General features: G+C 44.9%; 1 protein-coding gene across 2 annotated transcripts in view; it reads left to right on the top strand.

Moving 5' to 3' along the window:
* The window catches only part of LOC142566814 (dermonecrotic toxin SPH-like), a 116679-nt gene extending 104133 nt beyond the window's left edge, over window positions 1-12546 (top strand). Inside the window, exons 4-6 of one of the 2 annotated variants that reach the window (XM_075677695.1) lie at window positions 2695-2820; window positions 7593-7833; window positions 11977-12546. In XM_075677695.1, the coding sequence (XP_075533810.1) occupies window positions 2695-2820; window positions 7593-7833; window positions 11977-12103 (494 nt within the window). In that variant the 3' untranslated portion in view covers window positions 12104-12546. The remainder of the gene's footprint in view (window positions 1-2694; window positions 2821-7592; window positions 7834-11976) is intronic. The other variant, XM_075677694.1, reaches the window with a different exon arrangement.
* The last annotated feature ends 1223 nt before the right edge of the window (window positions 12547-13769 follow it).

The raw sequence follows: 13769 nt of genomic DNA, 5'->3' as shown, positions 1-13769 counted from the left end.
TTATTTTTCACACGTATTCCTTTAACAAAGACTCCACTAACAGTTCTTGACAGTCATGAAGGAAGCTTTGTGGTCGGAGAAATAGACTGATATATGTTCTACTTGGTACACCAATGCTTGATTCTCAAAGACGAGATCTATACAAGTGCCTCGCGAGGTTGTCACAGCCGTGGGACGCGTTACGAGCGAGAGGAACGGGATGTTCTCCCGCATAAGTGTTAGGAAATTGCTGTTTGTCTTTATGTCAAGCCGCCACCGATCTGGCTCTCTGATTGCCACCGCACAGGGCGAACGGCAGCGGGAATTTCGGCTCGGGCGGTGCACATATACAGATCCGCCGCCACCGATCTGGCTCTCTGATTGCCACCGCACAGGGGTTGCATTGGAGGAGGAGCGAAGAAAGGAATTAAGTTCGAGCCGGCGCTTTGACAACCGGAGACTCGCAGGAAGAGGGGGGAGGGGGGCGGCGTGTACACCCAGCGGCAAACGATGGGGGCAGAAGCGCGCGCAGCAAGCTGACAACACGATAAAGGGAGGGGGGAAGAGATAGCAGCGACTGACTGATGCCGCTGACGCCGATAGCGAGTCAACCCCAGCTGCGGAGTTGGTTTCAGGGACAACGCCGCCGATGCCGACACAAACAATATGATACCATCGCTTCCGCAGCGCTAAGAACCAGGTCTAGCCGTGGGAAGGTGGTCACGTATTCGTCGACGTGCCGGGGCCTACGTGAAATAACCGGCGCGTCGGCAACTGAAGAGCACCCTATCCGCCACACAAGAACAGGGGGGGGGGGACCCTTTCCTCCTCTTTCTGCATGGCGGCGACGGTGTTCTATGCAGTCACGTTATCTTGACTCTCTAGCGGCGTCAGCGGCATCCAGCGGTATCAGTCGGTCGCTGCTAGCGCTGGGGGGATGAAAGGGGGGCGGAGCTGGTTACGAGGCCGACGACAACGCCGACGACGACGCGAAACCCAGGAACGGACGCCAAAGAGCTGCGCTCTAAAGGAAATCACATGAAGTTGTCCAGGATACACATGCCCAGCTAGAAAGTCATGAAATTTTCAAACTAGTTCAGTAGAACTAAGCACTGTTTTAAGAAACCGTTTTGTATGAGGAATAGAATACTTTTACATCTCAACAAATACCTTATGTCAACTGGTACTATATGCTCTAATAATTTGCAACTTGTAAATGTAACTGGCACGGGTCTGTAGTCGCAAACGAATAATTCATCGCCTTTTTTGTGGACTGGCACTGCACGTGCTTCTTATCAAGGAGCGGGAAGCTCACTAGTACGTAAAGAGATTTCAATTATGCGCGCCAAGAATGTCGATAACTGTAATGTATTGTTTTTATGAATGCATTCGGAATATTCTATGAAACGTAACTCTATTCTACTTTAATTTTTGTAACAAAAGTAACACACCCTCAGCAGACATGACTGAAACATACATACTGTCATAACCGAATACCGCAGCACGTAGCTATTTTCTAGAGTGAATACCAACAGAAAGTACTGAATGAAGGCCGCCGCAATGCTTCTGCTGTTCGTTCCAAGTATCCCTACCAACTTAATTTTTGTTGTGACGCCTTCCACAACCGCAGAAAAATTCCGAATATTTTCCAATAATTGTTTTAATCAAATCGGGTAGTGTATTAAAATAATTAAAATAATGAAATTTCGCTTATTTAGCCTTTGTTATCAAAGTCCTTTTACGCTCAATTAAGACCGTTGTCCCTGTTTTTTTTTTGTATCAATGCTGCAATCAAAATTTTTAACAGCGTTTTGTGGGGAACCTCGAAGGTTCACGTTTATATTAACTAGTTGGTCATAAATAATTAACAAGGAATGCTCAGAGATGCGTTGTTCAATGCTCATCCCACCTTTAGAAAAGACTTCTTTTGCAAAAAAAATCCAAAACAGCTTTTCCACATGTGTAGTCACTATTTGTTTGAGGTACAAGGCTAAAACGTCACATAAATGGCATCAGCAGAAGTACAACTTCCCGACACTATTTGAGTCAAGTATATGAACGCTAGATTAACATCACGAAACAACATTTCTAGAACGACGGATGAGTACTTGGCCGTGCAAGTCATGAAGAAAGGACACGTTGGAATCGGGCGCTCGATAAACAGCACACACCCAATAAAAAAAAGTCGCACAAGGAAACATTCAGAAACAACCCTTTGTGCTCGGCAATCTTATCAGTAAGGCAACCGTTTATGGAAGATTTATAAAAGAATTCACAGTCTGATAAGTGCGATGCTGCGCTACTAGTGACGTCTGTGCTCCAAAAGATAGCAGAATCTGCAACAAGAAAGGAGCATAGAATGGTGAACACTCTGTTCCTTGTCCTTTCGCCTAGCCCACTCAAAGACCACAACTACCAAGGATATAAAACATAAATGCCGATATTTGCACGTATCATTCGTAGCAAAGGATAGGATCCCGCACGCATAAAGGCAACAACAGCACAAGGCAAATGGGAGCAATAACGCCGAAATGTTTGTTCTTAACAAGCAAAAAGTGCGCTGATTACGGTGCTTTGTACAGTGCAGTGAACATAAAAACTATTAATTCTGGGACCTAGGAAGCAGCAGCGTGGCACATAGTTTTGTTTTATATTTTATTGGTGAATTCACTTATATCGTCTAATGCAGTGATGTCTAACTTTATTTCAACGCAGTTCCATCTGATCACATGCTGGATGTGATAATCTCTGTGTTCAGCGTCAGCGACAAAGATGTCTTCAGGGGGGCATTAGATGCCATTTCTCAAGCGGAGAACTCCTCGGTTTACCTCGACCACGTAGGTACGGGCTGCACTTCCGTCTGCTGCTGCCTAATGTCTAGTTTCGAGGCTGATTAGGTCTTATGTAGCGCTTTTAGGGTGAGCCTTCTAGACTTCATGTGTTTTAGAATACGTTCTGCAGCGAATCAAAATAGGCGCAACAAATTAATCAAAGCTTTTATTCCACGAGAACATTATGAAAATATGCATAAAAATATTTGAATCCGTATCATTTCTGAGTAGCACCTGGTCCAATGCAGTAAAATTAATGTAGGGGCTTTGTAATGTGAAACTATTCCAATCTGTTTACATTTCAATCTCGTGGAGTACAATTTACGTATCGACTGACGCAAGCATCGGGCGATGACCCCCAGCGTTCCTTAAACCGCCATTTCAAACGCACTCCTCGTTTGTAGAAGGCCCCTTTTGTTTGCTTTCAAAGCGAATGACACCGCCTACCTTGACATCTTTTTCCTATCCCATTCGCTTACAAGAAGCGAAGAGTACGCGGAAATGGAAAGTGTTTGGTAAGGCCGAGCTAGCGCAGCGAAAGTAGGCAACCGGATCAGGAGGGTGGTGCCGGCGTCTGCGATTGGCCCGCTTCCCATATGCTTAGCTTGTGATGCCTCGTCAAAAATCCCTCCGGCATGGAACGAAATGTTGCAAATGTGGTTAAAGCGGAGCCTCAGCGAAGAGTTGGCAAAACGATGTCGTATGCGTTCCAAAAAGGCTGCATGACATTATAAGGCCACGTAAAATTTATAAGACAAAAATTAATCTGTTCTTGGCAGCTCCAAGTAGCCATTGCCGCTACTGCCAGAGCGATCGGTGCACAGACATCTTCTATTTCTTTCGGAGTGTGGTAGTCTCTGGTTATTCTAAACAGAGAGGCAGTTTTTTTTTTTGCATGCACGTCAATATGACGTGTGAGTTTTCGAGCTTTTTGACGACGCGTGGCAGATAGATGGAGTGGCCACCACGCTTAAATTTTTTACCAATAGCGCTGGCATAATTGCTAAGAAGTATGGAATCGGAAATAATTATTTTTTATTTTGTTCGGTCTAATCATGGATAATCAGTGTGTACACTGCATATCACATGGAGAATTCTGGCGGTTTTCGTGACGTGACGTCACAGGCAGGCAAAGCGGGGGTCACCCAAAAAATTTTTGACCAATCCCGGCGGTTTCATTGCGAAAATTAAATAGAAACGTTTGGAATATCTTTACGTTATAGGCGGGCTAGGTCAGGTGCAGGCCTAAAAATATGCATTTCTAAGAAAACAAATATGTTGTAACAATAGGCAGTGCATATTCAATCAATTATATAGACAGTGAAAGAAACTATTTATGATGCTTGGTTAGAGAGATAAAAGCGTTTATGAGCAAACCCAAACTTACTGCTAACGTTTCTTTCAATGGGCACATAATTAAAGGTTAACATACCAAGAAACTCCTACGGTCGTTCCCAGTCAGCATTGCTACAAACTAGAAGATCTAGATTACGCTTAATTGTTTTAGTAGTTTGCCAAAGTCGGGACGTAAATACGGTGTTTGGAAGGGAAAGCTAATGTGAAGTATTTTGCGCAGTAAACAAGCCAACCTATAGTTTCGTGACATGGTAAACAATTGCCGACGGAGCTCAGTAATTAAAGGGAAGCTGAAAGGTTTTCCAGAAAAAATGAGTGAAGAGCAGTACGCCGTGGTTTTCAACCCTGTGAATTCGAATATCGCATCGAAATTGAGTGAAAGAAAGCGCAAACATATTTTATTTCGACGAAAAGTGCAGCAGCAAACACGCCCAGCTCGCGCGCCTCGTTTCCGCCTGTGATTGGTCGGGCGCCTCGTGACGTCAACAATGGTGTTCGTCCGGACCGACTGCTGCCGCTACACACGAAGCACGGTGCAAAGTAGTTTGGTGGTGTTTTGCTGGGACGGTCATGGAAATTTTCGAGAGCTTGCGTTTCTCGAGATCTGAGGAGTTCGGCGTTAAGTTCAAACTCTACGAGAGCGATTTTGCCCGCGAATGTGACGGGCGACGGCTTCGAGCGACAAAACGGGCCGTCGCTTGAACAAATTGCTCGGTGTTGTAGCTCGATCGCTCGTTTCTAGAAATCTAGAACTCGTCGCTCGTCGCCCGGAAATGCTATGAGCGACTAGCCAATTGTGCGAAGCCAAAACTGGATGTACATAACTCAAATACTGCTGTTTGTCGCACGGAACGAGCAAACTATTGAATTTTACACGTGCAAGAATAAGAACCTAGTGCAAGACCTTCAGAAATATTTTATGCTCCTTCTTCAGTAAAATACATCAACTTAAATTGATAAAGCATGTGTCACGCTAGTTTCGGCGCGTATATTGCTGCCCTCCTACCGGGAAGTCGTAGCTCAAAGCCGTCGCTCGCGTGGAGTTCGGCTTGCAGACGACGAGTGAACGCGACAGCCATCGCCTCGCTTGTAGCGCTGTCGCTGTCACGTGCAAGATGACTTGTAACGGGTTTATACTTGTAAATACTACACGTACGTACTTACTTGTACATACTACATGTACGTGCCGATTGGGAACAGCCGGCCTCTCCAAGAAGCAAAAAATGCTGGTGCAAGCACTGCTTTCCCCGCGAACGAAGGCGAAGTGTTAGCATCTCCTTGTGTTGGAAATGTTCTTTGGCGATTATGTTTTTTGCTAAGCTGCATTCAGCGTTCCAGTGAGTACGTTTCTGGGCAAACAACTGTAGTGTGATATTGCTGCATGCCTCCTCGTAGAACGTAAGCGGTGATGCGATCTTCAGCATTTGTGCGCTGTCGCAAAGCTGTCGGAAATCTACACAGACGGTTTAAACACGGGAAAAGTTTACCGACTGTTGTAGCACGTGTAGTATAGAACCTTCATCAGCGCGCCATCCGCACGCTACTCGTAACCGGCGAATTCCGTCGGCTACGTGAGATGGTCGGTTCCTTATGTGTGCGAGAGAAGGGGGAGTGCAGCGTCTTGGTGTGAGCAGGCTTTCCAACACATGCAAACTTTACGCTTGCACTGTGTTCTGTGTTATGGTAGCTGCATGCAGGCTGTTTCACAACACACGTGCGAATAGAAAATTCGCGGCGCTTGGCGATGAAACCTGAATCAAGGGTGCGCGATAAACATGCACCTTCCGTTCAGCGTGCTAACTATTTTTTTAGGAGAACCCATAGCACGCATTATTGATAAACTCCGGTAGTAATCGTCACGGAAGTGGTTAGAGCACAACACTTGTTCTTGAGCGCTTGAAGTTGTTTCGCCTGACAGCAGCCTCCCACTTAGCTGAAAGCTTCTTGTCTTGCAGGAACTAATGGAACATCGGAACATCGTCGCGGCCGCTGGCGTTCGTGCAAGCGTAGGCTGCACAGAACGCCGGCATGATCGGCCTACAAATTCAATTGATGCTGTGCACGTCAACTACCACTCCTATATACACACAAATAAAGGAATGTAGGGTCGAGCGAAGCAGATTAAGATGGCACGCACGCAGAAATAACCCCGGTCAGGCACGGTCGCGGAGACTGCGAAGGAGCGGAACACCATTGTTGACGTCACTAAGCCGCGGTTTCTGGTCTCTGCTCGCATCGTCAGCGTCAGCTGCAGCGCGCGGCGCTCGACGGGAGGCGGAGCTACAGCGCAATTTTAACCGACGATTGCGTCGCTCCTAAGTGAAAAATCCCCCCCAAAATTTTACCTTCATGGTTTATAAGGTTCCCGCATCCGTATGTGAGCGTCTTATTGAATTCGACAGACTCTTCAGCTTCCCTTTAAAGCTATGTATTCTAAACATTTTCTCGAATTTTGGCACGCATCTAAGTTAGAAAGGGGTGCAAGTCAAGTCTCCTAAATCTAGGGGAGGTATTATTGCTTGAATTTATGATAGGTGTCATATTTATGTGCCTTAAAGAAAACTGTGGCGATCAGTCGATCAACCTGCATTTCTGTCGATTGACATATCGCAGGCCAATACGTAGGGAGGCAGCGTTGACCAGAGAAGAACCGCCATTTTAGTTTGCTATGGACTCAGCAGCAATTACGAAAATTACAGCACGGTTCCCGACGATCCCGTCCGAATGATGGGTTTGAAGAGGCGAATGGAGATAAGGATAGATGTGGAAGAACAATGACACACACAATGCATTAACCCGCTACTACGCCAACTGACTTTAAAAATGACCACCACGTGTATTTATGCACCTACGTTTGGGAGATATTTTGTAGGGCGGAGCACATATGTATACATTTATAGACAGAGCTATTATCCAAAATTTCTATGAGCTACGGCCTGCGAAGTGTGCGCCACGAGGTAGCGCGTTAATCATAATCAAACCGAATGAAAAATAAATATTGCACCAGTATATCATGCATAATAATAGACTACGGGCAAGATGAGGTATGTCATCGCCTTCAGCAACTGGACCGCCATATGGGAATTCACTGCGTTGGTAAATAACCAGTATATAAGTAGGAAAGGCTTATCGCAGGGTTTAACGTCTGCACTTAACAACTTTCTGCTTTGACAGTGTGTTCAATGGGGCTGGTTGGTTCATATTTAGAACAAAAACAGGAACAGCGCAGCACAGGATGAGCGAGTAAGCAGGACAGCGCGCTCTGTCCTGTTTACTCGCTCGTCCTGTGTTGCGCTGTTCCTGTTTTTATTCTGCTTTGAGTTACTCTATTTAAGCGTTTACTTTACAAGAAACGAAAAGTCACCATAAGGTTATTTTTCGCAAGGCAAGCGCTTTGAGCAACGAATGAAGGCAATTTTTCTGCAGGTTTTGATGTCAGCGGCTACAATTTGCTGGACACTATTGCCGGCACATACGAAGACCTCGGTGTTGTGCGACATCGCTGGCAGGGCGACGGCTCGACAAACTGCCTCATTGATATCTATCCAACAGTTCGGACGCATGCCGTGACGTCTCGGCGGACTGCGCATAATACAACGCACGACTACGTGGACAAGGCGTATGTGTGGACTGCGGACCATTCCACCACTATTCGGCGATTTCTGAGGTATAGTGTCTGTGTGCATTCTATACAGAGAGTCATGCAGGCACGAGAAATGAACTTCGAGATAAGGTCATCGCGTATGTCATAAGCGCGTGTTACTGAAAAACAGGTGCTTCATCGAAAATTTGACGCGTTCCATTCAGCAAACATTTCGAGTAAGTACTGTAATATTATGGTAACAATACTGCAATTATTTGTCGTAAGTGGGCAGCAAGTTTAGTAAACAACTATTTTTATTTTCGTCTGCAAGGGAGTTCGGTTTTCTTTTTCACGTCACTACTACGCTTCTTTACATGTGGCAAAGAACAAAAATGTTTTTGTGCGCCCTTTTTACACAGGTAATGTATGGCAAAAGTGCCCTGCAGTAGTTAAACTGCCAGCCTAATTGCTATAGACTATAATACGTGTGCTAGATGTTATAGATGTCGTAGAACATAAGCGATAGATCGGCAACATTCTTCAATATGACCACTAATAAGCCCACTTAACGCATCTTTTACTGTCGATAGTTTTTTCCACGCATAACAGATTTCAGAATATGAGTGGAAACTTTAGGGTAGCCCTATTCCTGCAAAAGCGGTAACCAAGTCTACTACGTAAACATATCAGAATAGCAGAAAAAGACACCTGGCAGGAATATCTTGAAGTGAGCTGCCATGTTTACTTAGTGGCTTTGTCGCTGCACTGCTGAGCCCGAGGGCGCGAGGTCGAATCCCGGCGGCGGCGGCCGCAGATTAATGGCGGCGAAATGCAAAAACCGCCGTGTACCATGCATTGGGTTGCACGTCAAAGAAACCTAGGTGCCCACAATTGTTACACAATCCCGCACAACGTTGTGCGTCATAACCATATTGTTTTTTTTTTTTTTTGGTACGTAAGGCTCTAGAATGTAGTTTAATTTGTTATCCTGAAGGGACACAGAAAACACGCTTGTCGTTCTTTTGCGCAACTATAATGAGCTAGTGGAAGCTTTTTCCTCGGCGCTGGTGTTTCTGTACCTTTTCCAACAGCTTCAGTGTTCACGCCCAAGAAGCGCAAACAGCGAGAGGACCAGGTTAAGCCATAGTTACGAATTGGTACCGCATCAAATGCATTATCTGTGGCTTTCGAGTTTAATATGGCCTTCCCAACCTATCATACTTTAAAGTACGAAAGCAATGTCATTTAAGCCGCATTTAAACAAACAAACAAGCATAATTCGTCTCGAGATGCCGCATATGTTGCAAGTAACATCTTGAGGGTCCAGACGTATAATTTTGTTTTTTATGCGTTCACTTAAACACTTATTGTGGTTAGCGGTCCATTAAACTACTCGCATTTTTTTATATTAGCCGCTTTATATGGTTACGGTACAAATGCATCGTAATTATCGCTTATCGCAAATGTGTCCACGTTTACAAGAATGTGCATTTTTCTGCCCCGCAAGTTAGCGCCCCCAGAGTCACCATTCAGTCTCAGCGCTCTCACTTCGGCAAACCTGTTTCGGCTGTCGTTTGTGAACTGCATTATAGGCACCTGCCGCGTGGGAACGATGTTCTTGAATACAGAGTTTCGTCTCTATACCTTGCGTCTTTCATACGTGTGTACAAACTGACCCGTCGTTTATTTTGCATAAACTTGCGGTATTATATGTCGACTTCCAATATTTCCAAACCCTTCGTAACTTGTCATTCCCACATGTCACCCAGCACGGCAGTCTTAGGTTCTTAGCTATGAAAGTAGATAGATCTGCTTACGAAAACACAGCAAAGCAAATGACTCGCCTACGTTCACATAATATCGCTAAACGCTATGCTGTTTTTACTGATGACAAGGAAACACGCGTGGACACTTCCTCGCACGTGAAATCTAATCGCGAACAACATATTTTGTTAACTGCGTTGTTGTTAGGTTTGCCACCACACCAAAGCGGCTTCCACCGCTTGACATGCCGTAACAAATAGGTTCCCATGATTACGGATACGATACGGGCCTCTATACATGCGCCCTTGAAATTTCAAACTTTTTTCATTTAAACTACCGCTGTTAGCTCTTTTCTTTTTGTTCGATACGCTTTCCTGGAGGATTGCCTCGTTTACATCGGATGCGGTACGTTTGAAATTTGATACGATGCGCTTCTGTGGTATTTATGTAATGCGTATACTGATGACTTTGTAACGCTTTGACGCAGAGCTTCTTTGACAAGAAGTTGTAAATGTACCCCTAACTGCAATGCTGTGAGTACGAATGTATAACCCGATACGTTCTAGCAAGCAAATAAAAGGTCTGGAAAGTTTACATTGTGCAGCGCAATGTATCTTGCTGCATTGTAAACCAATACATTCTTCATCGTGAGCTCCTTGAAATTGAGAAGACGCGTCTTGCACGACACAAATATCTTTACTAGTAAACAGCTGGCCGCCTTAGCGTGGAAAAAAATGGTAGGCGACCCTAAGCTTTGATTTAGGTGCCTCTTAGTGGCACTCGCACTTCTACGCTGGCGTTTTTCCGGTTAAGCGAGCGAATGTCTTTCCCCTGGCACAATATGCGGGAGATGAGCGAGGGAGGGCGAGTAGCAAGCGCAGCGCGCGCCATCTGGCGAGGCGTAGCCCGCATGCGAGCTGAGCACGAAGCGCACCTTACGCGCCCTCTCTGTTCCTAACGTCAGAGCATGTAACGAGCGTGCGTGCGCAGCTCTTGCGAGCAAGCGAGCGAGCTTGCTCGGAAGTGAGCAGGTGCGCGCTGGGAGAGGAGAAGCGAGAGAGGAGGAAGCCACATCCGCTCTGTTAGGTAGATGTTCAGTGTATGCTAGGCAACTGTTTTCCATTAATTAGCCGGCTAAATATCATGTCAACCTCTTGTGCATGGCGTCATTAGCGACGTCATTATTTCCGCTTTCTACTTCCGGTTTACCAGGAATTTCGCAAACGTCGTGCTCACTGGCGGGTCTCTAAATCTTCTGTGCTTTGGCGTACGGTAATCAGTAATTTCTTATTGTTTCTAGTTATTACAGACACTTCAGTAACTCAACTTTTTTACTAAACTTATGCGGTGATATCACATTTAAAATGATATGATTATTCTTATTACTCTAATATTTTTTTCTATTTTTCTGATTTATATTCAGTTTAGCCCCCGGTCCTCTCAGGAGGTGAACTGGAAGTGCCATGCAAGAAACAAGAGTGCCACTCGATGCTAGTGCCACTAAAAAACAAACATCGTAAATTGATCTATTCGATAGCATCTTTCAAATCGGGAGCGCTGTTTGCGTGGCAGAGTGGTATCAGCTTATTTAACTTTCCGCGCAACAGCAACGGCAGTGCCTGAACTTCCACTGGTGGCGCTCGCGCCGTATACGCCAGTTATAGTTGTATGGAAGCTGAGATATGATGGTTTATTTCTTGTACCTTGCGGTAGCGCCTGTTCGTGCATCGTGAGAAAATTCATGGTCTCTGTCATTTTGGCGTGGTTAACTACAGCAGGTGCCCAAAAATATGAAGCACTGCAAGTGCAGGGCCTACATGATGCCGAAGAGCACAGTGAAGCAAGTTCCACGGGCTGTTGTAAATTTTCATGTGTTTCGCCAAAAATATCTGGTCGAGAAAACAGTACAACTGATTCCAATATACGCTGATAATAGTATAAATACATTTTTTTGACCACATATCCAGTGTACTTCCTTTGCAAATATACATCGTGTCCAACATGTGCCAAAATTTGTCACGCTACGTGGCACTTTTGCGGTCTTCTTTCTGGCTGGAAAAACCTTTTGTGTAGCATGCATAGAATAGCAGAAAGATGGATCGCGAATTTTTCGGAAGGACTTCAATTTTCTGAGTGATAATTTTGCACTGGTTAAAGTACTTGAGATTTTAATGAATAACTAATGAATAATTATGTTATGAGGTGAAATTCCCTGACTTGCTCCAAGAGCCGGTAATCAACATTACATTGGTTCTCTCCAGGTACGTGGCACTCGCATATCTTTAAATGTTGGTACATTACGTGGGACGCTCTTCATATTCACTGAAGACAGAATTTCGGCTCCTCCGTACAGATCACCACAACTGGAGGCGCTAGTCATTCGTGTACATAATTAGTCTTCAAACAGGATAGAACTGACAACGAAGTGAAGCTTGTGTTTACTGTATTGTTATCTATTTGCAGAGCGGGTATCGATGGCATCCTAAGCAATGTTCCAACCAACGTTCTCAGCATCCTACATGAAGATGAGTTCTCGAAGATATTCAAGCTCGCAACCAGTGAGGATGACCCGTGGTTGCGCATCCCTTGAGCAGATTTTACCATGGATCTGCAATACACGCTCGTTTAATGCTTCAATGCACACCATTGCAGCGGTACATGGGCTCAAAATAACACAAATATAGAAAAGCACTTCATATTTCACTTATTCCCTTAATCCTGCTACCTCACGTTGACCAATGGTGATTGCTGCATTTAAATGATCTGGCGTGCTTTTCAGTTACGCCATATCGCAAAGTCGTAACACCATCGTGTAATTCGAGTACTAAATCTATCTAAAAGCACCATTTCACATCATCTGGAGTCATTACGAGGAGGGCAGCTTGTAGCCTTGCCTCTGCTACAAAGCATACATTACCTAATGACAAGTGCTGGAGCTTACATTTTCTGTCGCCCTGAGACATGCCTATACAAATTCGCACCATTTTGTGACAGCAAGTGAAGGCAATGACAAAAGCATACTGTTTTCGTGATCAGCCCTTTGATTAGTGTCACGGCTTGTCCCCCGCTCGCCGTCGGCGCGAAGTCGTCGACGGGGTATACAAGCCGATTGGTCGTTCCGTACTCAAGCGAACATAGTGAAGAAGTGAGATTCGGGAGAAATAAAGAAAAAAATTTGCGACTGACAATGATACACAAATTTAAAAAAATATTACACAAGAACACAAACACACACGTAGTTAATATACATCAATGACGCTGACAAAACAAACAAAACGAGCAATTAACAGTGAATATAAAAACTAACACTACACAAGAATACACTTCACGGTGGTCCACTAAACAGACTTCAAAAGAAAGCAAATGATGGCGTACGCATGGCCGGGCAGCAGCAGCAAGTCCATAAAGCGTAAGTCGGACAGCATAGCTATCCCGAAGAACGCTGGCGAGCCGGTCTCGTTGCAGTGGATGCGATTCCTGTGCTGGGTTTCTGGGGAGTGTAGATGTGACGAGTTCCCTCGAAGAGGCTGAGCTAACTTGAGGGGAACTACCATGAGCTTCGTTGCAGGTGTCATGGCTTACGTCAACTAGCCACTTGAAGCTTAGACGCGGCTAGGCGGCACAGATGATACTGAGCTGCACTAGCCCCTCGGCCACCTCACAGCATATCATAGGCTCAGCTTCCAGAGTGCTTAGCTCGGTCTAAGACTCGCGTTTAAATAAGTTCTCCTTTCATTATTTCCCTGGGTAGGGAAACAGCAGATGTTCAGTTGAGTTCAGTTTATTTCTTTTTATGATTACAAACGTTGCTGTAAATCACCCGGGCCCTTAGCAATAGTGCTAGTTCTGGGCCTATGCAAATGAATACAAAACACCATTGCAACTCTGGTCGACAGGCAATGTGATTTGCAAGTACACATTCCGCTAACATTGTTGAAAACGTGATATTATTAAATTTGTTATACCACAAGAGAAAAACGAACCCCTCCCCCCCCCCCTCAATAGCAAAATTCTTTACTATTACAATACAGAAACATATTGATCATGAATTCTAAATGGCTTAAGAACATACTAAAATCTCTGACTCTCTTTTATCCCCTTCGGAAGAATATTCCATATCTTCGTTCCAATGTAGGCAAACCGGCGACAGCCGTACAAGTTGCTAACTGGTTAAACTTACTCGCTAACTGCTAACGTTAAAATTTTTGTTCGATTGTGACCTCGTGTGGAGAGATGAAAATGGTACTTGGAAGGGG

This window comes from Dermacentor variabilis, unplaced genomic scaffold, assembly GCF_050947875.1.
Source record: "Dermacentor variabilis isolate Ectoservices unplaced genomic scaffold, ASM5094787v1 scaffold_13, whole genome shotgun sequence".
Lineage (NCBI taxonomy): Eukaryota > Metazoa > Arthropoda > Arachnida > Ixodida > Ixodidae > Dermacentor > Dermacentor variabilis.
The sequence above is the reverse complement of the archived record's forward strand: the minus strand, read 5'-3'. Positions and strand labels throughout refer to the sequence as shown.